Consider the following 27,692-nt stretch of genomic DNA (forward strand, 5'->3'; position numbering starts at 1 on the left):
GTTTAAGTAATCTCGACACCCCGCATGGGGCTCGAACTCAACAACCCTGAGATCAAGAGTCGCATGCTCCACCAACTGAGCCAGCTAGGCACCCCGGGAAATTGTGTTTCTCAAATAGAGTTCACTTTATGTACTTGCTACGGCCAGCCCTCAGTTATCCTCACTGATGGTTACAATTAATCCAGATTATAAATAATCCCAAAACATTTGAATCTGGAATATGTCATATGGACAACTTGTTTTGTACTTCCTAAGTACCTACAATTTGAGGGAAGGTGGAAAAAGAGAAGTCTGAGAATATAAAGAGGAAGGTAGCTTAAGCCTTAAAAGAATGATCCACATGTAGGGACTGGAAAATTGTCTATACAATACACATTCATTAGTGAAACTAGAAAACTTCAAAGATCTCACAAAATGTATTTCACATCTTCAACTTTATTTGTAAATCATTTGAAAACTTAGCATTTACTTTCCTTCACTGATAAGTTTCTACCTAATAATTGACTAAAACTGGAGGAGAGTGGGGCAGTATGATAACTTATCTGCTACATTGTAAAATACAAATGTACTTCCTGTTCTTTGAAGGGTGTTGGGAATAGCCCATTTTAGAAAAGGTTTCAAATTTGTGGAAATTTTCATGTAAACCTTTAGACTAAAGGAAAGATAGTGTGATCTGCGGTTACAGAAATGTTTTCTTTAATTATTTCTCTGTCGGGGTCATTCCAGATTTCACAAAGGGGACGTCCTCATCACTGCATCAACTGGAATGATGACGGAAGCTGAAGGAGAGAAGTGGGGTCTGGTTCCCACACACGCATATGCTGTTTTGGATATTAGAGAGTTCAAGGTTTTGCTTTACATTTTTTCCTCCTTTCTCTTACTTAATAGTAAGACATTGCAAGGATCCCTGATAGTATAATAGACTTTTGAATACTGACAAGTCAAGGTTTGGATGAAGTTTTAAAAATCATTCTGCCTATGTTCCATTAAATAATTTGACCTCACCATTGGAAATTATGAAATCAAAAGATGGGAAATGTAATGACAAGGACAGATACTGATGACAAACAGACCTGCTGTATGCCTCTTTTTATTCATAAAAGCAAAGGGTTGAGATAAATACACAGCCCTCAAGGTTCCGGGCTATACTCTGGCATTGGGGTCAGTCATAGTGTTAGGCTGTAGAGCATGGTAGATTTCAGTAAATATTTGTGAAAGGACAGAAAATAAGAGAGTGTCTGTGAATAAGAAACATACCATTGGTTTTGCAAATGTTTCTCTTCCTAGTTGCCCTCACGTATTTCAGACCCTGGCCCTGTGCTCTGGTGTTGGAATGGTTGACTTCATTACTTCTCAGGTTATTGATTAGTTATTTTCAACTGAAAAATAGGTCTGTTCTATGGATTAGAAAATACAAAGATTATTACAGGAGGATTCATTTTCCCTGATGTTATATAGTACCTGAGCTATGCAGTCACTGGAAAGTTTAACTAGCCATGTGTTCCACTTTCCCCTGTTTCAACTTACAGAAGGAAGTAGTTATCAATCAGTAATGACAGTGTTCCACTGTGTATTTATTAGATTGATCTTCTTAGATGACACAGGCAATTATATGCAATTATATGAATTATGAAGGCAATAGGGACCTGCTGCAACATTGTTTTTCAAGTCTTTATAGTCTCAAGGCTTTCTAAATCAGCCACTCTTGTATCCCTAACCATACTGTGTAGAATTATGTATTCCTTTAAAAGCATAACATTTGATGACTTAAAGCAAAAAAATTAAAAATATATGAAATTGAATAAGTTGAGAGCTTTGTGTTTTAGAAATGTGATTTTCCACAAACATCAGTCAAAACATTAGGAATAACAGTTGCTGTTATTTAGTACTATGTGTATGTTATTTTATTGTTAAAACATCCTGATAGGTGATCAATAGTGAGGTAATAGTAAGATAATTAAATTTAGATAATGAAAGTCAATATGGAAGTTTAATCTTGAATTTGAGGAAATTTTCTGGGAAGATTATATCATTTACAAGGCTATTTTTCTGATTGTTCAGAGGAAACTAGACAAATAACATGCTTAGAGAAATAGGCATCTGTGGTTTGACCTGAAAACAAAACATTTAAAAATTTGCTGAATGTCAGTAAAGAATTTCAAATAATAGCCTTTTTAAAAAATCAGAAGCATTATTCACATAGTATCAGTTCCACATGGCAGTTATTTCGTAGAGATTAAGGCATTTTAGAGCCTGTGTAGATGGAGTAAACTGTGGCCCCAAGACAGGTTTATTCACTCTGTTCATATGTGTGCTTTATGGTCATATCTTAATTCTGTGCAAATCCCTGATCAAGAGCGGTATTACCCAGCTTGAGCAGACATCTCACCTTGTGGAGTTGACCCTACTCTCCTTTTGCTTACATGAACTCTTTGTAGTCAGTGTTGATCTTTATCTAAAGGCTTCTTCATGTGTTAAAATTTTTAGGGGTTTTCTCTAGTATCTTTGATTGGTTATACATTTGGTGAGTTTCCTGGGTTCATCATTTTCATGTTATTTTTGCTGTCTATATTTTGAGATCATTCCTTAGTTCTGACTTGTATTTGAAAATATTTCCAGGGGTGCCTGGGTGGCTCTATCAGTTAAGCGTCCAACTCTTAATCTCGGCTCAGGTCACAATCTCGTGACCTTGAACTTGAGCCCTGCATTGGGCTCTACGCTGACAGCGCGGAGCCTGCTTGAAATTCTCTCTCCCTCTCTCTCTGCCCCTACCCTACTCGTGTTCTCCCTCCTTCTCTCTCTCTCTCTCAAAATAAACTTAAAAAAAAATATTTCCAAAAATATTTCTCTCACTGAGGCATTAATTTCTAGAACCTCTGTTGTGCAGGTAGACCTAATCTTAAACTAAAGCTACTGCCAATCTTCTATCATTTGTGAGTTTCTTCATTAAATAAGATTTTATTAACACTTGTGTGAAAATGTTATCCTTTTTGTCTCTAACCAGCTTGAGTTTTCTAAGATCTTTTCTAAGATCTAAGACTTTAGTCTCAGCAGTCCTTTGGGTCATTTTTTTGGTCTTCCTCCTTAAGGTGATATTCCATAGTCTACTATGAAGATACATCTCGGTCTCAGGCTGCTGTCTCTAAGTGCAGCAAGTCTCACCAAGGGATTTCTGAATCCATCCACGACGTTGCATTTGCTGCCACGTGGAAATAACTTTGAAAATGGGACGTTTCATCATAAACCAGATCCAGATCCTTTTTTAGTCTAACATTTCTTCCCCTATTCAGGGCCTCTGACTTGTAGGCTCTCTATTCAAACAAAATCTACAGCTATATCTTAGTGTCCTTGAATGTCAGTGATTGCTCAGACCTGCCCCAGAAAAGCTTAGCAGCAATTTCCTCTCTTTTATATTCCTTTTTAAAGAAGTGTTAGACTTCTGGGGCACTTGTGGCTCCGTTGAACGTCTGACTCTTGATTTCCAGCTTGGGTCATGATCTTATGGTTTACGGGATTGAGCGCTAGGTCCAGCTCTGCACTGGTAGCGCTTGGGTACTGTTTGGGATTCTCGCTCTTCCTCACTCTGGCCCTCCCCCCACTTGTGCACTCACGCGCTCTCTCTCAAAAACTTAAAGTGATAGAGTTCTGAAATAAGGCACATTTCCTGTTTATGTAGAACTAGGTTTAATGAAAAAATAGTAGTAAATTAGAGTTAAATATCTGTGTGGCAGGGGCAAGAGTGGACAAGTGGTAAAAAAAAAAACACTGAGAAAAGGAATTTGAAGATTCCTGAGAGGAATGAGTCTTATGTCTAGAAATCACATCTATCCCAGGCTATGATTTGCCACATTTAAAAATAAGAGATGAATGTGTTTTTCAAAAACGTCCCCCAAACGGTTTATGACTTCATTAGAAAATTAATACGATTTCCTAATTTGACTGCCTGAAATAAGACAAATACTCTTCTGGATTTACAAGCTCTTTGGATTTTCTGAGTCCATGTAATCAGTTCTGTAGACATACCCAGTATTTGTTGAGCACTTACCATAACCTTAACGCTCAGTTTTATAAGCTCAGTGGAGACTTTTGAAAAGGACAATAGTGTTACCATTTCAGGGAGTGTACAATCTCACTGGGGAGTCAAGGCTGGTACATTTGCACAAGTAGGAAGCAAGATACAATGGGAAATTATTTGTTTTAAACTAAAGTAATACGGAGTGTTAGCACTAAAATGTTTAAAGAAAAGGTAGTAATTAATTAAAAGGAGAAGAAAACTGATTGCTAAATATTTTGCATACATTACTTCATTTAATCTTCACAAGAGTGTTCTAGGAAACATTGTAGTTTTTATTTTATGTGTGAATAAACAAATGCTCAGAGAGTAAATGATCCCCACCCAAGGCCCATAAAACTGATAGAGCTGGTGTTCGGTCCCATTTCATTCTGACTCCAAAGTCCATGTTCTTTTCTTCTTCACTGCTTCAGTCTGCACTGACAGAGGGTCAGTGGAGGAAAAAGCTAAGGAGGACCTGACAGGATCTGAAGGGAGGGTGGTCACAAGGGATCAGAAAGGGCCTTCTGGGGAAGGGAGACAGCATGGTAAATCCCTTTCGAGGTAAAACTGAATAAGGATTATTTGTGGGAATTTTGAGAGGAAAGACTAAGTTAGAGCCAAAGATACATGGGGTATGAATACTGGAAAATAAAATGGGGCCAGAGCAGAGTAGGCTTTGAAAGGATGGGAAAGTCTTGATGCTCTAAGGCAGCACCATGCAAAAGAGCCTCCTACCGTGATGGAAATATTGTGTATCTGGGCTGCGCATTAACCACTAGCTGCACGTGGTCCTTGAACACTTGGAATGCGGCTTGTGTGACTAAGGAGCTGATTTTTAAATTTTAAAAAATTTTAATTATCACCTGTGGTTAGTGACTACCATACGGACAGCATCGCCCTCAGGAATAGGTAGCCATTTACAGTTGTTGTTGTTTTTTTTTAATTTTTTTTTTTTTTAACGTTTTATTTCTTTTTGAGACAGGGAGAGACAGAGCATGAACAGGGGAGGGTCAGAGAGAGGGAGACACAGAATCTGAAACAGGCTCCAGGCTCTGAGCTGTCAGCACAGAGCCCGACGCGGGGCTCGAACTCACGGACCGCGAGATCGTGACCTGAGCTGAAGTCAGCCGCTTAACCGACTGAGCCACCCAGGCGCCCCAGCCGTTTACAGTTTTTGATCAGATGTGTGACCTTGTGAAAGTGTTGATTAAAGAATATTTCAAGTGGATTTGGAAGGAAAAGTGTTCAAATATAATTAATTAAAAATAGGGTAAAACTCTTTTGCAACTTTATCTCCTGCTTTTTTATTAATAGGGGCTGCGATTTATCCAACTGAAAAATCCTTGGAGTCATTTACGTTGGAAAGGAAGATACAGTGAAAATGATGTAAAAAACTGGACCCCAGAGTTACAAAAATATTTAAACTTTGATCCTCGAACAGCTCAGAAAATAGACAATGGTAAGTATCTTTTTAATTTTAATACCATTTGATCTTTAAATAACACGGTTTCATAATATGAAAGGTATTTATTCAAGTCATTTATCATTAAGATATTTTATGGATTAACAGACATCTAATTTTCAGGAATATTTTGGATTTCATGGGATGATCTCTGCCAGTATTATGATGTGATTTATCTGAGTTGGAATCCAGGTCTTTTTAAAGAATCAACATGTATTCACAGGTAACTTTTTTGCACATTTCAGAATATGCTTTATGGTAGTCTCTACTTTTTTCATATATAAGGATTCATTTATGAAGGATTAAGTTATATATATATTATATCATTTATGAAGACCAGCATTCTTTTTGCCATGCCCACAGATGACTGCCACGTGATTATTTTGTTTATGTATTTCTCAGTTATGCCAAAATATTTTTAAACAATAAAACAAAAATCCTGATAACTTAGTTGTATTAGAGACACAAAGCTTTTAAAAATAGTGTTCTACTTTAGCTCAATGAGAAATTAATTACTACTTTCTTTGTTGACTTTATCTTTTAGTACTTGGGATGCTAAGCAAGGACCTGTGAAAGATGCCTATAGCCTGGCTAATAATCCCCAGTACAAACTGGAGGTGCAGTGTCCACAAGGGGGCGCTGCAGTTTGGGTTTTGCTCAGCAGACACATAACAGACAAGGTACTGATCCCTTCCTTATATATCTATCCCATACAGAAACTTTAAAGAATGTAATTAGGCCAATGTGAACAAGATATGTAATTTGATCACCAACCTGTTTCATTTATGTAAGTGGCTTGAAAATAGTGTAGTATTAGGTAAATGTTTTCCTCTAAGGAAATTTATATACTTACAATCTTGTTGAGAAATCATCTTTGAAGAAAAATGGGAGTTTATGCTTTTCAGTGAGGGTTTTGAGGTTGATTATATATGCTTTAGGTCTTAAGAGTATTAACATTAAAATACTCTGAAGGGAGTTTGGAGATGTTAAATCATTAGGCCTGATTGTGTAAAGGGAAACTACCATAATCTTAATAGCCTTAGTCTTGTTTAATGTATTACTTTATACAGTGTAGTCATCCTTGAAATGAATTTAATTCAGAAAACATTTTTTATAGCACTAAGTAGCTTAAATGCTCTTAAAATTTGAATTTTCTTCCCACTTAAGAGCATTGTGAGCCCGTTTTCCTAACTACATTGGATTCTTTGTACTTTTAGGATGATTTCGCCAATAATCGAGAATTTATCACAATGGTTGTATACAAGACTGATGGGAAAAAAGTTTATTACCCAGGTATGTTTGGTAGACAAACATTCAGACAAACAATTGAAATTTTATTTACCTGATTAAATTTAAAATGATACGCTTTACGTAGATAATATGCAGAAATAATAATGCTGATAGACTAACAAAAACCACTCATACAGATGAGGTGGTATTTATACTACTTTTGTGTTTTGTTTTGATGTGTTTTTAATTTAGAGACCTCAGGAATTTGGGATTCCTATATTATATGTTGCTGTCAGAGTTTTATTTCTAAAACTAATATCTTTTTCTCTGATCAAAAATTCTGTGGTTTTTCCCTGAACTCCTGGATAAAATCTAAGCTCTTTGGCATGGTTTATAAGCCTTTTGATATTCTGACCTTAACCTTCCTGTCACCTTTTATGTCATGCCGCAGCTTTTCGCAGTACCCTCAGTGAGGTACTGGCTACTCCTGAACATACCATGCCCTTGTTTCCCCTCTTTTCATACAGTTTCTTCTCCTAAGGATCTCTCTCCTCCGTGTCCTCTACCCATTTTTTTTCCTTTTACCCTAGTTTGTGTAATGAACATGGTTAATATCCAGCTTATATGTTACTTCTCTGTGATAACCTTTCTGCCAGGCAAAGTGAATCTTTCCCTCTGCAGGACTCCTGAAGCATTTAACACGCTGTATTGAAACCACTTTGCTTTCACATTTAAAAAAAGTTTATCACATATTAAATGATAGGAACTGTTAGTTTATGTTCTTGTTGGAGAAACAGATAATAAGAAAAATACCAGATAGTGATATGTGTGTAAAGAAATAAATGGGGTCATGTGTTAGTGACTGGTTGGTTGCTTTGGTTAGGTGGCCATGGAGGGCCTCTTTGGGAAAGGATAAGAGGAACCCTAAATGACAAAAAGGAATCAGTCATGTAAAGAAATCGAGGGAAAAGCATTACAGGCAGAGGGAAGAACAAATACAAGGACTCTGAAATGAGAAAAAGAAACTGAAAAAAGACCAGTAGGCCAAGGGTGGTGTGATATCAAGAAGTCAAAAAGATATGCAGGCTCAGATCACATGATGTTCTGTAAGCCACAAGGATTTGGATTTCATTCTCAGTGTGTTGGGAAATCTTTGGAGGGCCTTGATCAGGAAAATGACTTGATAGAAACTTTTTTTTAAAGAACATTCTCTGTAGAATATATTGGAGGGGGCAAAAAAAATAGAAGCAGAGAAACAAATTACATGATTTTGTATGAGAAATAATGGTGGTTTGAACTTAGTAGAGAAAGAGTGGACAGATTTGGGTTTCAGTAGGATTATCAGGACTTGAGTTGATGTAAGGGGCAAAGAGGAATCAAGACTGATTCCTGTTTTTTGGCTTAATTCATAAAAAGCTGCTGTAACATTTACTGAGATGGGTAAGAGTTGGTGGGGGTGGGGAGGGACCAGTTTTGTTGTGGAGTAAAATCAAAAGTAAATTTTGTGGTTTTGTTACATTTAAGATATCTATTAGATATGCAAGTGTATAAACTAAGTAAGCAATTGGATTTGGGGGAAGAGTTCTGGGATAAAGTCCTGCCATTTGAAGACAGGACTGTATACACTACCAATGGAGAGAGTTGTAGGTACAGAGATGAACACTCGGAACCTGACCCTGGGATTCAAACATCTTAAAGTTGAGCAGAGGAAGGTTACTGCAAAAAATTAGAACAAAATACCTGATGAAATAGAATAAGGTTTCACATGACCCAAGGAGAGAGAATATTTCATGAGGGAAAGAATGAGCAACTGCATCTGTTGCTATTTTAGAGGTCAGGAAATTTAGGTTAGAGAAGAAACAAATGGACATAGCATCTTGGCAGTCATTGTTGACCTTAACAAGAACAGAGTTGGTGGATAGGTGGACTTATAAGCCCAGTTAGAAGTGAATTGAGGAGGGGCTGGGAGGTAAGGAAGCAATTATTGACAGTTCTTTTGAAAAGGGCAAAGAAATGGGCATTACTGGGGGAGATGAGATGGAAAGTGGTTTTGTTAAGTCTTAATTTAATCAGAGGAAAATGATACTCGTACCCATTATACTGTGAAGGTCATGAGGCGGGCACTGATTCCTATCAGTCAATATCCCTAGATATCCTGGAATGGACAAGACAGTATGTCTAAGAATTAAAGTTAAACTAGCCAGATTTTCTATTCATATGTTGGCCACTATACAACCAAAAAAACAAATACTGTGGCTATATATTCTTAGCATTAAGATGTTTATATATAGGCTTTCGACTTTCAAAAATATTTTTGTTACTCTTTTTATTTGGATTCTTTTTGTTTTTTTTAAAACAATGCTCCCTCTTACATATAATGATACTGCCTTTTCAGAAAAGAGTACTTTCTGGTTTATAATTTTATTTTCATCACAACACGCTGAAGAAAATTTTTAAAATACTCTCAAATTGTTTCTCATTTCACAGAAGAGTAAACTGAGACATAGAAAGGTTAAAAACCTTGTCCAAGATCACAGATAGGCCCTTTTTCTCTTCACACTAGATCACACCACTGTGAGCATTAGAGACTTTGCCTGTTACAGATAGATAGTAAAATGTTAGTTATTTCAATAGATTACATTATAAATATTCAGTGTTCCTAAATAAGCTAAGTGATATAGCATTGATTTTAAATGACATGTAGTAATTGACATGCATGAAATGATTTTATTGCATTGGCCCTGATTGAGGAGACATCAGAGAATATATTGGGTAACATTGTTTGTAATAGAAAAATACTGTAAATAATCTGTCAGACTGAATAACTAGATGGGGGTATAAATAAGTTATTCATATAATGGAATATCATGCAGGCAGTTTTAAAAGGAATAAACCGTATCTGTGTAGAACAATATGAATCTTAAAAACATGTTGAGTGCAAAATGAAAGCTTAAAATAAGACCTATGCTGTCCTCTTTTTAGATATATGCCCACAGAAATAACATTCACTCATTCATTCATTTTTAGGGATGTGTGTGTGTTAGTGTCTGAAAAGCCCACTAAATCCATCAGAGTGGAACAGAATAGGACTAAGGGTGGTGTTTAAAAGGGACTTTGTTTTATAAAGAATCTAGTATGACAAAAAGTGTTATTCAGTTATGAATGGTGGGGAATATATCTGTTGGTGGGAAGTATATTTTTATATAGTTCTTCGCATCTTAAAACATTTCCTCAAAACAAAACAAAGCAAAGCCAATCTTGACTTTAAAATCCCGTTAGAGAAAAATGCTACATAAGGCTTACTAGGGATTATTTTATACCTCATTGAATGTGTTCCAAAAGATTCCTTTTACTTACTAGAAATTATTTAAAGTTTTAAAGTGTTTAATTACAAAGTTTTAAGTTGAAATTTAAATTCTCTAGTAGCATTATATTTTAAAGATTGAATCAGTTGGGGGGGGGGTCCATCCATTTAATTTTTTTCCTATCATGAATTATAAAACTTAAATTTAAAAACTACAGAAACTAAAGTATAAACCTACTTTTCTGTAGGTGACCCACCTCCATATATTGATGGCATTCGAATTAACAGCCCTCATTATTTGACTAAGATAAAGCTGACCACGCCTGGGACCCATACCTTTACATTAGTGGTTTCTCAGTATGAAAAACAGAATACAATCCATTACACTGTCCGGGTGAGTAAACCAACATACAGTGACAGAACACGATAATATAAGGTACATAATATGCTTGGCTTCATAAGTGGGATTAGCTATAGAAGTTTATATCTGAAAATTGATTGTCCTCTATAAATTTGTGTGTTTATCTGTATATCAGTTCAGTATTAAATTATGCTTCCTGCAGAAAGTAATGCTTTTGAAAAGTAATGTTTTTATTTTGAGTGAACATTTTAGTTTTCAGAATAATAATTTAGTCCTAAGGTAATGTGGTATGTTGGACTAATAAGTTCTATTTCAGATCAAGCAGTTAAAAACTTCTTTAACCTCTATAATACTTTCATTGAGTTAAAAAACACAACTTTGAACTTAGTGAAAGGAAATCAATTGCTTATAAACATACTGTTCTCATGTAGCTGGGAAGGTTATTTTAATTTTGTTCTGCATAGGCTGTTTTCCCATACATCAGTAAGGGAGCTCAATTTGAATAGATTTTTAGAGACATTGGGGAACTGCTTCTACCCCTTTATTCTTCAGATGCAGAAACTGAGGCCTAGCGAAATTGTCCTGAGTTAAACACACAGAAAGCCAGGACAAGAACCCCAGCTGTTCAGTTCCCAGTTCATTAAACCGGACTTGATAACTAGGCTGTGTACAGAATCATGGCTTTTATGTATGCCAACTAAGTTTTCAGTCTTCCAATATATTCTTTTATCACTTTGGTATTTTTATAAGTATACACTATCAGTACAATAAACTTTTTTATTTTTTTCAATCACTTTTTTTTTTTAATCTAGGTATATTCAGCCTGCAGCTTTACTTTTTCAAAGATTCCTTCACCGTACACCTTATCAAAACAGGTAAGAGAATTCTTTCTCTGGGTCATAATCTCAGAAAAATCTTAGAATTCCCTTGCCTTTTTCTCCTTTTCTCACTTTATCTTTCACATTTAACAATTAAACATTCTGGACTTGACAGTAACACAAGGGAAATGTAAGTAGCCTGCAGTCTGGGTTGGAATACGAGATCTTCAGTGAACAACATTCAGTGATTCTGTGGGAAGAACTAAAGTTCAAAGAAAGAAGATTATGTAGACTTTGGTCATTAGGGAAGGGTTCATCATGTAGACAAACCTTTAAAGTAGAATTTGAGACGACTACTACTGCAAAAAAAAATTTGGTTTTGCAGGGTGTGCTAGATGTGTAGCAGAAGATTCGAGGGAGAATTCGTGGCTCCCTTGTCAAATGTTAATTGACCATACATTTTTGGGATTGTTTTGATAACTGTAGCTTTATAGCATAGCTTGAAAGCAGAAAGTTTGATATCTCCTGCTTTTTCTTCCTTGGGATTTCTTTGGCAATTCAGGGTCTTTTGTGGTTTCATGTAAATTTTAGGAGTGTTTTTTTTTACTTGTCATTAGAGTCCTGATAGGGATTGCATTGAATTTATCGATGGCTTTTGGTGGTGTTGACATTTTAACAATATTCTTTCAGTTCATGAACATAGAATACCTTTCCATTTATTGTGTCATCTTCAATTTCTTTTATTAGAATATAGTAGTTTTCAGATTAGAGATCTTTCACCTCCTTAAATTTATTCCTAGGGATCTTATTGTTTTTGATGTTACTGTAAATGGGATCAGTTTCTTTTTCAGAAAATTTGTTAACAGAAATGTTACTGATCTTCTGTATGTTAATTTTGTATCCCGCAGCTTTACTGAATTTGTTGATTAAATCTGACAGGTTTTTGGTTGAGTCTTTAGGGTTTTCTATATATAAAATGTCATGTGCAAAGAGAGACAATTTTACTTCTTCCCTCCAATTCTAATACATTTTCTTTTTCTTGCTTGATTGCTCTAGCTAGGACTCCCAGAATTATGTTGAATAGCAGTGGTGAGAGTGAACATCCTTGTCTTGTTCTCCTGATCTTAAAGGAGAAGTTTTCAGTTTTTCACCATAGAGTATATGTTAATTGTGAGCTTGTCATATATGGCCTTTATTATGTTGAGATATGTTCCATCCATGGCTCATTTCTTAGAGAAGAGTTTATATCATGAACAGATACTGAATTTTCTCAAATGCTTTTTCTGCATCTGTTGAGATGATTAGAAGATTGTTTTCTTTTGTTCTATCTTTTATTGATGTATCACATTGACTGATTAGCATATGCTGAACCATCCTTGCATCCCTGGGAATAAATCCCACGTAATTGTGGTGAATGATCGTTTTAATGTGCAGTGGAATTCAATTTGCTAAATATTTTGTTGAAAACATTTATATCTGTGGGCGCCTGGATGTCTCAGTGGAGCATCCAACTCTTAATCTCGGCTCAGGTCATGATCTCACTGGTTCATGAGTTCGAGCCCCATCTCAGGCTCTGTGCTGGCAGCATGGGGCCTGCTTTGGATTCTCTCTTTCTCCCTCTCTGTCTGTGCCTCCCCTATTTGTTCTCCTTCAAAATTAATAAACTTAAAAAAAAAAAAAATGTTTATATCTGTATTCATCAGGGATATATTGGCCTATAGATTTCTTTTTTTTGAGAGAAAGAGAGAGAAGAGAGAGATAGCACATGAGCAGGGGAGGGGCAGAGACACACACACACACACACAAACACACAGAATCCAAAGTAGGCTTCAGGCTCTGAGCCATCAGCACAGAGCCCCACACGGGGCTCGAACTCCTGAGCCATGAGATCATGGCCTGAGCCCAAGTCAGACGTTCAACTGACTGAGCCACCCAGGCGCCCCAGGCCTGTAGATTTCTTTTCCAGTAGTGTCCTTTTCTGTTGTTGGTATCCCGATAATGCTGGCCTTGTAAAATGAGTTTGGGAGCGCTCTTCGATTTTTTTGGAAGAGCTTGAGAAGCATTGGTGTTAATTCTTTTTTACATGTTTGGTAAAATTCACCCGTGAAGTCATCTAGTCCTGGGTTTTTTTTCATCAGGAGATCTTCAGATTACAGATTGTCTCCTTACTAGTAGTTGGTCTATTCAGATTTTCCATTTCTTCTAGGTTGTCTAGTTTGTTAGCATATAGGTGTCCTGTTATGAGCCTTTGAATTTCTATGTTACCAGTTGCAGTGTAGCCTTTTCCATTTATAATTTTATTGACTTGGGTCCTTTTTCTTGCTTAGTCTAAGGGTTTGTTAGTTTTATCTTTTCAAGGAACCAACTCTGTTCATCTTTTTTTTTTTTTTTTTTTTCCTGTTTTCTATTTCATTTATTTCTGCTCTGATCTTTATTATTTCCTTCTGCTAACTTTGGGCTCAGCTTGTTCTTTTTCTGGTTCCTTAAGGCATAGAGTAAGGTTATTTGGGATTTTCCTTGCTTCTTTTTTCTGTTGCTGTGTATATATTTATTTTGAGAGAGAGGGAAAGTGCATGAGTTCAGTAGCAGCAGAGAGGGAATCCCAAGCAGGTTCTTTGCTGTCAGTGCAGAGCCTGATGTGGGGCTTGATCCCGCTAACAGATCACAACCCTAGCCAAAATCAAGAGTCAGGTGCTTAACTGACTGAGCTACCCAGGTGCCCCATTCTGTGTCTTTTAATTGGAAATTTTAATGCTTATGTTTACATTAATGATAGGTAAGGACTTACTGTTGCCATTTTATTGTTTTCTGGTTGTTTTATAGATCCATTCTTTCTTGTTTCTTATCCTGTTGTCTTTTTGTGTGTGTTTTGAAGTCTTTTGGTATAAAATAAGTATGCTCTGACTTTATTGGGTTCTTTTGTGTAATTACTACAGGATTTTTCCTTACTATTACCATGAGGCATACATAAAGTGTCTTAAACTTATAATACTTTATTTTAAACTGATAATAACTTAATGACCTCAGTGGAATTCATGTTTTATACTTTTACTTCTCTTCCTCTTCACATTTTAGGTTATTGCTGTTACAGTTTACATGTTTTTAATATTGCATAACTAATAACAGATTATTGTAGTTATTATTTTTACTACATTCAGGGTTTTTTAACTTTTAAACTGCAGTGCTAAGTGAATTATGCATCAACTATTACCATATTCCAGACTCTAACTATGACTATATATTTACTATTACCAGTGAGATTTACACTATCTTTTTATGTTTTTATGATATTAATTAGCATTCTTTTACTTCCACTTAATGAACTCCCTTTAGCATTTCTTATAAGGCAGATCTAGGGGTAATGAACTCCCCCAGCTTTTGTTTAGGAAACCCTTTTATCCCTCCATTTCTAAAGGATAGCTTCACCAGGTATACAATTCTTGGTTGATTGCTACCTTCTTTTAGTATTTGAAATATGTCATCCTGTTCTGTCCTAGCCTGAAAAAAGTATCTGTTGAGAAATATGCTAATAATCTTATAGGAAGTCCTTGTACGTAATCTCTCTTCGTTTGCTGCTCTTAAAACTGTCTTTGACTTTTGACAGTTTTAATAATGTGTTTGGTGTAGCCCAGTTTGGGTTTAGCTGTCGAATCCTTGGGCCTCATGGACCTGGATATTCCTCTCTCTCCCCAGGGTTTGGGAAAGGTTTGCTCTAAATATACTTTGTCTGCCTTTCTCTCTCTTCTCTTTCTAGAATTTGTGTAATGAAAATATTGTTTCTTTTCATTGTGTCCTATAATTCCTATAGGCTTTCTTCACTCTTTTTCATTCTTTTTTTGTTTTGTTCTTCTGGGTAGTTTTCGATGTCCTGTGCTCCAGATCGTTGATTCTTTCTTCAGCACTATTGAGTCTACCTTTAAAACTCTCTATTGATTTCTTCAATTATTGTATATTTCAACTCTAGGATTTGTTTGGGTGGGTTTTTTTTGTTTTTTTTTTTTTGGATGATTGCTATTTCCTTATCAAACTTGTTTTGTTCATTCATTGTTTTCTTAATTTTGTTTTCTTATAGTTCATTAAACATCCTTAAAGATTATTCTCCATTCTTTGACAATTCATAGATTTCCATTTTCTTAGGGTTATTGGAGCATTATTAGTTTTTTTAGTGATGTCATATTTACCTGCCTTTTTGTGATCCTTGGTTTCTTAATGTTTGTGAATTTTCGCATTTGAGTAATCAGGCTCCTCTAGAAGACTTTACAGCTTTGTTTGGGCAAGAACAGTTTTCCACCAGTTAGTTTAGTTTGGGTTTCTGGGTGTGTCTGTTGGTATTGGCCTTGGGCAGATTGGGGCCTGCTATGATTGCCTGTTTTTGGGCAAGGCAGCTGTTAGAACTCTGAGGACAGGGATGGTGGTTGTGCTACTAGCTGAGAACAGTTGGGTAGGACTGCTGGCTTGGTCCCTACCCAAATGAGGCTGTGGATCTGGCTTCACAGCTGCTTACATTCTCTGGTCAGGCTTACGTACTACTTGGGACTACTATAGTCAGTAGTAGATTGTAATAGCAGTGAATTAGTTTCCCTGCTTTGGCTGGGCAACAGGACAGGACCCAGGCATTGTGCAGTTCATCGTGCGGGGACCCAAATCAGGCCAGAATGTGCACTGAATTTCCTAGTCCGGAGAGGCCACCAGTGTTGCTCTGCAGACAGGGCAAGCCACAAGCTGTGCTTTGCTCGAGTGCCACTGTGAGCAGGCGTGTTGGGTTTGGCGGCTTCCCATGTGCTCTGGTTAGATTCCTTAGACAGCCTGAAGGTTGTATTCCGTGATGAACGGGGCTACAAATTCCTCACCTGGTGGGCTCAGCAGGAGATGCAGCTCTTTGTCGTCTTAACACAAGCCCACCTATACACCACGTTCCATAACCAAATCAGGCCACAGGCTTTGCTCTGAAAACTATCAGTTCTGCCTACCACTTGGCTAAAGCGCCACTAGAGCGCACAGCATCCAGTAGTTGTCACCAGCCCTTCTGATCAGATTGGGCTGGAAGGCACTCTACAGTAGTTGGAGCTGTGATTCAGCTCCTTGGGTGGGTATGGGCAAACCAGGCTCTAGGGCTGGCAAAACTCGTTCGAGTGTCCAGATCAGGCAGATCTGCACCCCGCCAAGTTCCCTGGTCAGAGTGTACCCTGGACTTGGTTCTGCATGAGCCGATTACTACTTGGACACCGCAGGTATGAATTCAGTCTGCCAAGGTCCATGCGCTGGTTGTTGCGAGCTCCAACCCCTCCGCTGCCGCAGATTGCCCTGCAGTCCTCATTGTGGAAGGTCAGAGTAATTCATAATGCTGGGGGATGCTGGTTGGCCACTGGAGTAATCGGACTCAGGGGAGACCTGTCCACATGGTGCGGTGCTGGCCTAGAGACAATGGGGTCCACAAGTATTATTTCTCTTCGCCTTCTAAGGCAGTTTGTCCTGGTCTCTGTGGTGCACGGAGGTCCTTCAGCCTCACCCCCATGTTTAGGATTCTCTCAGTGGTGTCCTATTCTTGAATAGCTGTTTGTTGTCCTTATGAGTGGGAGCAAAGGAGGAGGAACCTTTGTTGCCATCTTGGTGACCTCATTCCCTTTCTAAAGTCTTTAAAGTAGAATTAGAGAATGAGAAGTTTTATTAATACAAAAACTTTGTTTTATTAGATTAATGGAAAGTGGAATGGTCAGAGTGCTGGAGGATGTGGAAATTTCCAGGAAACTCACAAAAATAACCCCATCTACCAGTTCCATATAGAAAAGACTGGGCCATTACTGATTGAGCTAAGAGGACCAAGGTTTGTGATTGACTTTCTTAATATCTTCTTAAAAATGAGTTTAGTGGAACACAGTAGGGTTTTGAAACAGACTTATGCATATACATGCACTTGATTAATGAAAAAGATGGCATTGCAGAGGAGTGGGGGAAGGATGGTCTGTTGAGTAAATGTGCTGAAATAATTGAGTATCCGTGTGCCAAAAAGGTCATTAGACAGCTTTCTCACATCAAATCTATGTTAATGACTACAGGACAAAGATTTATAAGTATGCTACATTAGTAAAAAAGAAAAAAAAAATCAAGTTTAAAAAAAAATAAGAACTCAAATAGGCATGACGTAAGAGGAACAGTCCCAAATGGCTAATAAACCATTATAAGAACCAACCATTTGTAACAACCCACGTGTTCATCATGGCATTGAAGATTATAGAATAGTCCTAGAGTCCTGCATGACAATGAAAATAAATTACAACTACCCAGAATAAGATGGAGAAGTCTTAAAAACAATGCTGAGCAGAAGCCACACATAACAAAACGTCAGCTGTGTGATTCCACTTCTGTGAAGTCAGGCAAAACTAAGCTATTATCTAAAGATGCACACTTAGGTTATCAAACTGTATAAAAGCAAGAAAGGAGGAGGTTGGAGATTGGGTGAGATAGGTGAAGGGGATTCAGAGGCACAAACTTCCAGTTATAAAATAAGTCAGAAGGATGAAAAGTACAACATAGAGAATACAGTCAATAATATTGTTATGTGGTGACTACAGTTACCCTGGTGAGCATGACACAGAGAACTGTCTTGTATTCCTGAAATTGATATGTCAACCAAACTTTTTTTTAAAAAAGCAAGGAAGTGTTAAATGTTTGCTTTATGGGGACGGGATTTGTAAGGAAAGGAGCGTACAGGGACTTCTGTGGTGCAGAGAGGGTTGTATTGATTTAGGTAGTGGCAACCCGTGTGTGTATTCATTTATAGGTTATTTAGGTTATTCTGTGTACGTTGTGTTCTGTTTTTTCTTTTAATTTTTTTTTTTTAATGTTTATTTTGGAGACAGAGAGAGACAGAGCATGAACGGGGGAGGGGCAGAGAGAGAGGGAGACACAGAATTGGAAGCAGGCTCTGAGCCATCAGCCCAGAGCCTGACGCAGGGCTCTAACTCAGACCACGAGATGGTGGCCTGAGCTGAAGTCGGACGCTTAACCGACTGAGCCTCCCAGGCGCCCCTGTTTTTTCAACTTAAAAAGGTTTAAAGCACACAGAATAAGAATAGTACATATTTCTAAATAAAACAATTTTTGCCTTTTTTACAAACTACTTCAAAAACTCAATCCTTTCGATGTGGTTAAGCTATTTTTCTACAGTTTGATAGGTGAAATAATGTATTTAGTTGCCCTTTTGTATTTGTCAATAGAGTAAAAGTGTTTGACAGTGTGCATTTTTTCCTTTGCCTATTCACGTCTTTTGCCCATTTTTCTCTTGGAATTGTCATGTTTTTCTTAATTGTAAGCATGAATAAGGATCTATAGCACATATTTGCAACAAATATTTTTCCCAGATTGTGTTTTGTTTTGTTTTTTTTGCATAGAGAAAAATTTCCATTTTAAAGTAATCAGACCTGTCTTTTCTGGTTTATTTTGCTATGGGCAGGAAATCTCACCCCAATAGCAAATTTTTACATTTTTCTAGTTCTTTTATGGTTTACTGTTAACATCCACATAGAATGTATATTTGGTGTGAATACAATTTGACAGGGTTTTTTTTCCCTAAATTTGTCACTTCATCACCATCTCAATCCTGTCTTTACTGATTTAGAATGTCATGTTTACTATATGCTTATTACTTTTGTAAATTTAGGTTTTATTTCAGGGCTTTCCCTCTCCTTCCACTTTTTCTGCATACAAAGACAGTATTTTACCACTGAAATTCCACAGTATTCTCTTGAGAGCCTGTGGTAAAAACAGTTTCTTCTAAAGTAAGTTTAATATTAATCTCCATACCTTCAATTTAAAAATATAAATGGTATTTTGTATAATTAAGAGTAAAAATAGTATGCATTTCAGAGTGTTGCCTGCTCCTAAAGCTTTAGAAAGCATATGCTTGATTTAATAGTATATCTGTACTTTATTTTTAGGTATGTGTTTGATACTACTTAATAACAGTAATTGGTTTTTGTTGTTGTTGTTGGCAGGCAATATAGTGTTGGATTTGAGGTTGTAACAGTTTCCATGGTGGGAGACCCTGGTCCCCATGGCTTTCAGAGGAAATCTAGTGGTGACTATAGGTAATGTCGGCATTTTGATTGCATCTAATTTGTACTTTACTTTCTGTGGCTTCATCTTCTGTAAACTTTGTTCTCATTTTCCTTGCATACAGGTGTGGGTTTTGCTACCTGGAATTAGAAAATATACCTGCCGGGATCTACAATATCATTCCTAGTACTTTTTTGCCTAAACAAGAAGGACCTTTTTTCTTGGACTTCAATAGTGTTATCCCCATCAAGACAACACAACTTCAATGATGCAGATTTCAGCATTTACTGGATTTTATACTTACCGAACATCAACTCTTCGAATGAAGACAGAAACCCTCAGAACAGAATTAAATCTCTAAAAATGTCACAGTAGGATCTGGTGCTTGGGTCACAGTGTTTAGAAATGTATGTAGTCAGAATTACCCTAAATCACTTAGAAGTCCTAGTTCCACGGTTTTGTGTGTACAAGGAGTTGGTTTGCATTGAGGGGCCACATCTTATAAAAGCACGTGCTGATGATTAAAGGTTCGACTCTGCACTGTGAGATGCCTTTGCTGAAAGAGCTGTGACCAGATAGCAACAGGACATATCCGCTCACATGGTGGAACAGTAGGCTGACATAGATCCTGAAATATTTATATTTGTCTTTTGGCAGAGCATGTCGTAAGTTAAACTTGTGTTGTGACTCTACATCTTGGGCAACGAATTACCAAATGAATCATGTCGCCATAACAGATTTTAATTCTGTACTATGACTTTCAGTGTTTGTGGCCCAGATGTTATGAAAGAATAAAGCTTTAAGAAATATTTTAACTTAGTTAACAATGAAGGTCGTTGAACTTAGGTACCTGTCTCCCATTAATTCATGTGAAGAGAACTGAGATAAATTCATTATTGGAATGCTTATTTTTTATCAGGCTGACTGAAGGTAGTAATCTTAAAAACTGCTCTTACGGTGACACTGAAGAAAATACGATGGAAAATTTAATATATGGTAACTGTGGTTGCATTTAGAGCAACTGCCAAGGTACTACTGCCGTGTATAAATTCCCAGTTTACATAAAAATCCATCAGAGCAGAATGATGCTCAAGGTTTTAAACATCTGAAAATAAGGTGGAATTTTTCATTGTCTCTGCTTTATAATTATCACAACTTATTTTGTATTTCTACTTCCTTTAATTGAAATAAAATCTTTATACTTATGGAAACTGCATAGTTTAACCTAGAGAAATTATTAAAGGACTTCATGTAGTACGTTCCATCTAAATGAAAATTCATACTTCAACAAACCTGTTTCATATTCAGGACAGTGATTCCACTTTGGTAACTATTTTGTGCTTTCAATTTTAGATGGATTAATTTTCTGTAGCCCTTTAAAAAGAAAAATTTGTAGCATGAAGTGTATTTTAAACACATGACTGGAACCTTTTGTATTCAATACAGTAAAACCTTCGTTTGCAAGCATAATTCATTCCAGAAACACGCTTGTAATCCAAAGCACTTGTACATCAAAGTGAATTTCTCCATAAGAAATAATGGAAACTCAGTTGATTCATTCCACAACCCAAATAAATTCGTATAAAAATGATTATAACACTGTAATATAATACAAAATATAAAGAAAAAAATCTGCACTTACCTTTGAAAACCTTCATGGCTGGTGTGACAGAGATGAGAGGAGGGTGATTGTGTAGGACGACTTTCGCTATAATGGAATCACTGCTATTGGCTCAATGGAAACTTTTTCTTTTTGTGTGACTTTAACAACCTATCCAATGACATTTGCTTTTGTCTCCTTTTGACGATTTCGTGGAAATGTGACATTGTGTTGTCGTTAAACAGATTCATTGCTCACACTGCTACAGCCTTATTCAAGTGGTGCTTTTCTACAAAATTTTGCACTGTTTTCCACATTTTACACATCTCCCTAATTTCATTTGAAGTGAGGGATTCCTCTTCTCAGCAGACGAGATGCAGACGTAGACTTCTTATAAAATCTTGCAATTTCGGCCACCTGCATACCTTGCTTCTACTTCTCGATGACTCCTTAACTTCCGCCGTAATGATCTCCTCCGCCTTACTGCTGTTCTTTTCAACCTTTTTCCGCATTCGGGCCATTGTATATGCTCACACGGATATGGACTACAGTATTAATAAACTCTTGTCATATACTGTAATGTTACTGGCAATAAGGAAAGGTTCTACATCCGCAGGCAGCCTGACCTAGAATGAAGCAAAGCATTCCTAAGTTTACTCTTGTATGGAAAAGCAAAGGACTGTCCGCAGGTGCTTTGAAGTGACAAAAAATACACTAGGGCCGGTTATAGGCACCTCCCAACATTCTGAAAAATCATTGATTTCTGCTGAACACTATGGCCTGAGACTGAGTATGGGAGACGATCACCCACAATCCCACAGAGAGAACGAACCACCGCTGGCTCAGTTGTGATCATGTGACATTCAGCATCGCATACTACTATTGCAAGACCTGGCTCGTGTATCAACTTAAAATTAGAAATCTTTGCTCGTCTTGCAGAACATTCACAGAACAAGTTACCGCAATCCAAGATTTTACTGTATATTGTACAGGGTGGAAAATGAAATAAGACCGAATCCCTGCCTTCAAAATTCCAATAGAGGCCTACGTATGAGCAATATACTATTGAATTCTATAATAGAGCTCCACACATGGTGCTACAGACATAGCAGACCAGGTGTGGCTGGACCAACACAGAAAACAGATCCTCAACTAGATGCACATGACAATCACCTGGCGGAGCTTTTAAAAGCTCAATACCCAAGTATACCCCAAATTAATAATACTGGTCTCTAGGGTTAAGATCAGGGAGTTTTTAAGCTTCCCAGGAGACTCAAGCGCAGCCGACTGAGACGCATTCCTCCAACGCCGTCACCTTGTCTACTTTTCCCCGATGCCGTGTCTCCTTACTGCTCAGCTTTAGTAGCAGCCAAAGTAGAATTCTAACTCAAACCTTGGTAATCGGGACTTCAATTATTAGGACCCAGGACCTTAACTGGAAATGAGGACCGATGGTCACTGCGTTCCATGCCCCTCCTTGAAGCAGGCTGCTTAGAATGGAAGATTTAGGCAACATTGGGGTTGGTTCTTTGAAGACACAGAAAGGTAAACATTTTCCGAAGCCATTTTTATTACACTCAAGGAATTAAGACAAGTACAAAATAACCTTGGAATTAGGATACTGGATCAGTCATTAAAAAAGGAGAAAACACTATAGTATGAAGAGATTTACAAATGACTAAAATAGACAAGCTGTGTCAGAATTCACAGACAACTTGAAATGGGTTTGCTTTTTTTTTTCCTTTTAGAAATGCTAACTTTTCTTAACAAAAAAGGACAAATAAAATACAGTGCTCTAAATACGTGTAACTGTGAAAACATTAAAGAAAAGCAGTCTTAACACTTACTACTATTAGCATAACAGACTTCATTGCTTCTATTTAACAGCCTGTGCCAACACATGCCTACTCCCTTTCCTATCTTTAAGGAACAATTCCCTCTAAGAAATACTAATGCAGCATAACCCTTAAATAATTTATGTTTAAAGTCACAACGTACAGAGAAATTGACACCTTGTCAATCTAGATATAACAATGGCAACCATTCTTCACATGCACTTCTCTTAAGAATCAAGTCCCTTGGCTGGCAGGATAAGGTTTATGCTACAGACTCTTCTCTCCCACAGCCACAAATCACCTTCTATGGTATGTCCCTGCTACTCTCCATCCCTCCCATCCCCACGTTGGCATTCACCTTTCCCACCCCAAAAAGTGCAGTTCGTGGTAACCTTTATAGAAAATGGTTCTAATGGGTATCCCAGCATATATGCTTTTTTAAAAGCCCCTTCTGAATACCAGAGGTGGTGAAAAGGAATCGTGTTCTTGGATTTTTTTTTTTTTTTTTTAAGCCTTTGCTGGGTCAAAAAGGTGTTTTCTGAAGATGTGAGTTTTGTTCTTGTGTTTTTTCATTTAGATCCCTCCCCTGGGATGTAAAGGAGAGAACATCTCCCATTTTCCCAAATTGAGGGTAAGAGAGAGGAAAGAGGAGCAAGCTGTTGACCCCAGGTTGGCTCAGCTTCCCAGTCCCTTTCCTGGCTCTGGTTCTTTCACAGGAACTAGTTATTGCTTCCACAACACGGTCACAGGTAATATTCCACAAAGGCCGTGACCCTGGTCACAGTCCACCGCAACAACGCCTCTGCTCTGAAAAACAAACCAGCCCAAGAGCTCTTTCCCAGAAGAAAACTCTTCAGCCCTCACGGTCACAACTTCATTAGTGCAGTGTAGAGTAAACGCTTAAGATTTGGCATGTATTAAATGATTATTGGCACAATGTTCTCCATATAGCTCCATGTATAAATACGGATATGCCCTTGGGCCCGGGCTTCGGATGGGTCAGCCAATCTGCACCGTTTTTATGTCAGCAATAATCCCGTCTCTTCCCTTTGAGCACTGGAGGGAGAGCTGCTTCATCCTGTTCTCCAAGGCCTGGCCCTCGCGGGCGCTGCTGCTTTGGCTCTTGCCACTGCTGTTGCCGAGACCTCGATTGTTGTTGGCTTTGTCGCTTGTTTTATTCTCTGCCCCTTCTGCCCTGTCTCCTACAGAAACGCAAAGATTATTGAGTGAGTACTGACAGTTCTAAGAGTCACCTGGGCCCGAGCCAACTCCGCCCTCTAGGATCTCCCAGCGCTGCCCAGCCGTGCCTGTCACAGAGCGTTCTCCATCGTGGGATTACTGCTCAAGGCATCTTATATATTCCTTAGCTTTAGAGATGATCTGTCACGTTCATCTAACAGCTGGAAAACAAACCTCTCCGGCCTGTGTTCGTCAAGGGGACGGCTATGATGACAGACCCAGAACCCAACGTGTACTCTGAAGAAGAGCTCAGGAGCGGAGCCGGGAGCCCCCAGGACGGCAGCTGGCGTCTCAGGGATCGATACCGACCGCGTAACAGCACATTCACAGGATCCCGTACCACAGCGCCGGGGGTCCTGAGAGCCGGCAGAGGTCTAGAACGGTGCAGGGGTCTGGCCGCCCAGGCAGTGAGTCGTCTGGCACGGGCACTACCGGCGAGAGCGCGGTAACTCACCTCGTTCTACCTCACATTCTGGGGAGGAAGCCCCGCTGCATTCGCTGCGAGGGCCCAGCACCGGGAACATCATCCCGAACTCTGACAGAGACACGGGGCTGGGCAGATCCAGGCTTCCAGGCCTTACAACCGCAGGGAATTGGTCGGGCATCTCCGACGGGCTCGCTGGTCCTGAACTGAAGCTGGACACAGACTGGGTTTCCGAGTCATCTTCAGACACAAAGTTGCTGCAGCTGTCGTCTTCAAAGGCCTCGGAGGCCACTAGGATGAGAGAGAACACCACTCAGGGCTCTGCCCGACAGCCGCCCGGTTCCCTCAACACCTCCAGAAGTGGCCCCTGCCGGCCAGCAGCGCCACACGGCAAGGGGCCTGCACGATCCTTGCTGCCTCGCGCACCCGCCGGAGCCTGCGTGACCGGACTATAAAACAACTTGAAGGGAAGCGGCTGGATCCCATGGATAGTCTGTGTCCTTGCAACAACTTTCTAGCTCCTGCCCTAGAAGTCAGCGTCTGCTACCTGAAGACACGACCTAAAAGTGGAAGATGAATTCAGCCACAGATCAGGGGCTTTTCTCCACCCCGGGCCCCCTCACAGAGCCACACGGACGCGGGAAGGCAGCTGGCGCCGTGTGATGCGTACTGAACAAAGCCAGTCAGACTTAGCAGCTTTCATCTTCCACACGGTAGAAGCAGGAGCTGCTAGAAGCAACAGTCCCGTGTGGAGTGTCTGTTGGGGTTCTGTGATCTTCCAGGTAACGTGCATAAAAGACACACTCGGGGCCTAACTAGCTGGGTCACCATTTGCTGCAAAAGGATAAAACTCCTTTACAATGAATGCTCTGTGGCTGGTGCCTCGCTCGTTTTGTGGATCAGAATAACCAAGGCCCAGAGGACAGGTCATTCTTGTGGTTTGAAAGCCACTTCAACCTTTAACCGTTTTCCCCTCAGCCTACACACGAGCCTGCTTATTAGAGCTTTCGTGTTCTACTCGTCTTCCCTCCTCCCTCATCTTTAAAAACAGCCTCGGTAGCGTCCCCTAGAGGACTACCATAAACGAGAAGTACTGTAACGCTGAGGACAGAAAACAGGCTCCTATCTGAATTCAGATCCTGCCTCCGCTACTTGCTGTGTAGTCTTGGTCAGGTTACTTAACCTCTCTGAGCTTCATCTTCCTCTCCATATGAAAGGATGAGTATTAGAGTACCTCACACATCACTGACCCTCAAATTTTAGTTTCCTTTACCTTCCTTTGGGCCTGGCATTTAAACATTTGTTGACTGAATTTAAAAATTCCTGAGGAAGGAAAACTTTGGAGAGCACCAAGAGGAATGATTCCACAGACAAGGAAAGACAGACAGTGTTCAAAGACAATCTGGAAAGGTTTTCTTAATTCACACAGGGAAAACTGGACCATTTCCTTACACCATACACAAAAACACAAAATGGATTCAAGACCTACACGTGAGATCTGAAACCATAAAAATACTAGAAGAGACCACAGGCACTAATGTCTGACATTGGCCATAGCAACACTTTTCTAGATAGGTCTCCTGAGGCAAGGAAAATAAAGCAAAAATAAGCTATTGGGTTTACTTCAAAATTAAAGCTTCTGCACAACGAAAGAAACTATCAACAGAACTAAATGGCAACCTAATGAATGGGGGAAGATACCTGCAAATCACATATCTGGTAAAGGGTTAGTATCCAAAAATAAAGAACTGATACAACTCAACACCCAACAGACAAATAATCCATTTTAAAAATGGGCAGAAGACATGAACAGACATTTCTCCAAAGAAAACACACAGATGGCCAACAGGCACACGAAAAGACGCTCAACGTCATTCGACATCAGGGAAATGCAAATCAAAAGGACAATGAAGTATCGCCTCGTCCATGTCAGAAGGGCTAAAATCAAAAACTCAAGAAACAAGTGTTGGCAAGGAGGAGAAAAAGTGCACTGCTGGTGGGACTATAAACTGGTGCAGCCACTGTGGAAAACAGTATAGAGCTTCCTCAAAAGGTTAAAAATAGAACTACCCTATGGTCCAGCAATTGTACTACTAGGTATTTACCCAAAGGACACAGAAATAGGGATTTGAACAGATAAACGCACCCTGATATTTACGGCATTATCAACAATAGCCAAATTGTAGAAAGAGCCCAGGCGTCCGTGGACTGATGAATGGACAAAGAAGATGCACACACGCACGCAACGGAGTACTGAAATCTTGCCCCTCGCAACGTGGATGGAGGTCGAGAATATAACACTAAGCAAAAGACGTCAGACCATATGATTTCAGTCATACGTGGAATTTAAGAAACAAAACAAATAAGCAATGGAAAAAAAACAAAAACAAAAGAGAGAGAGCCAAACCAAGAAACAGACTCAACTATAGAGAACTGAAGGTTACCAGAGGGGAGGTGGGGGGAGGGGGGGGGATGGGGATTAAAGAGTACATTTATCATGATGAAAAATAAATGGGGGGAGGGGCACAGCAAACGTCTGTATCAGTTTCCCAAGGAGTGGCCCTGGGGAAAAAAGGTCTCCACAGTTAGACACCAGCGAGAGCCACCGTTCTCAGACTGCTTACTGGGTGCCAGCCTCCCGTCTACACAGTGGGTAGCAGACACTCATAGTCCCCATTTTACAGGTAAAGAAACAGACATGGCTAAGCCCTTGCCCACATCATGGACTACGGGGAAGCCAGGATTTGAATCAAATCTGATTGCACGGTCCCTATTCATAGGCAACTCCTCTTTCCTGCAGTACTTCTCAGAGCCCTGAATGTCCTGATAGGTACTCTGAACGTCAGGGGTGAAAGTGTAACATTTTCTGAACTTAGGCACCACAGAATCCTGACTCCGAGGAACACTCAGTAGCACCCTGATGAACACAGTGTTCCACAAGATGTGGGAAGCCACCAGAAAGAGCCCTGAGGCGTGCCCAACTCTCAGGCCCTTCCACGATCGGCGAGACGGGCCTGGAAGGAGACCACACAGGCTGCGTCATCTCCCAGGCGCACACGAGCCCCCAGCTCACCCGAAACGGCGTCTGGCTCAGGCTTGCTCCCCGACAGGTCCTCCACAGACGTGCTGCTGCCCTCGGCCCCCACACCGCAGCCCCGAGGCCCCATGGCGCTGGAGCGCCGCCGCTCGTGGATCTCGTCCGAGATCATCTCCAGGTTCTTCAGGGCCGTCTTGTACTCGCCCTTCGCCAGAGCCAGTTTGGCCTGCAGGTCGTCCACGGTCTTCTTCAGTTGCTGGTCAGGAGAACAGA

At 39.3% G+C, this 27,692-nt stretch overlaps 2 protein-coding genes across 4 annotated transcripts in view; one reads left to right on the top strand and one right to left on the bottom strand.

Moving 5' to 3' along the window:
* The window catches only part of CAPN7 (calpain 7), a 41,814-nt gene extending 21,689 nt beyond the window's left edge, over positions 1 to 20,125 (top strand). Inside the window, exons 12-21 of one of the 2 annotated variants that reach the window (XM_007087376.2) lie at positions 727 to 847; positions 5,369 to 5,513; positions 5,640 to 5,739; positions 6,061 to 6,196; positions 6,734 to 6,809; positions 10,299 to 10,444; positions 11,224 to 11,286; positions 16,923 to 17,053; positions 19,224 to 19,316; positions 19,409 to 20,125. In XM_007087376.2, coding sequence (XP_007087438.2) covers positions 727 to 847; positions 5,369 to 5,513; positions 5,640 to 5,739; positions 6,061 to 6,196; positions 6,734 to 6,809; positions 10,299 to 10,444; positions 11,224 to 11,286; positions 16,923 to 17,053; positions 19,224 to 19,316; positions 19,409 to 19,553 — 1,156 coding nt within the window. In that variant the 3' untranslated portion in view covers positions 19,554 to 20,125. The remainder of the gene's footprint in view (positions 1 to 726; positions 848 to 5,368; positions 5,514 to 5,639; positions 5,740 to 6,060; positions 6,197 to 6,733; positions 6,810 to 10,298; positions 10,445 to 11,223; positions 11,287 to 16,922; positions 17,054 to 19,223; positions 19,317 to 19,408) is intronic. The other variant, XM_042999117.1, reaches the window with a different exon arrangement.
* Positions 20,126 to 22,434: 2,309 nt separating this feature from the next.
* Positions 22,435 to 27,692, bottom strand: part of SH3BP5 (SH3 domain binding protein 5) — a 79,898-nt gene continuing 74,640 nt past the window's right edge. For both annotated transcript variants that reach the window (XM_042957245.1, XM_042957244.1), the window contains exons 7-9: positions 27,456 to 27,675; positions 24,413 to 24,673; positions 22,435 to 23,921 (exon numbers count right to left, since the gene is read on the bottom strand). In XM_042957245.1, the coding sequence (XP_042813179.1) occupies positions 23,719 to 23,921; positions 24,413 to 24,673; positions 27,456 to 27,675 (684 nt within the window). In that variant the 3' untranslated portion in view covers positions 22,435 to 23,718. The remainder of the gene's footprint in view (positions 23,922 to 24,412; positions 24,674 to 27,455; positions 27,676 to 27,692) is intronic.

Source organism: Panthera tigris, chromosome C2, assembly GCF_018350195.1.
Source record: "Panthera tigris isolate Pti1 chromosome C2, P.tigris_Pti1_mat1.1, whole genome shotgun sequence".
In the NCBI taxonomy this organism is placed as follows: domain Eukaryota; kingdom Metazoa; phylum Chordata; class Mammalia; order Carnivora; family Felidae; genus Panthera; species Panthera tigris.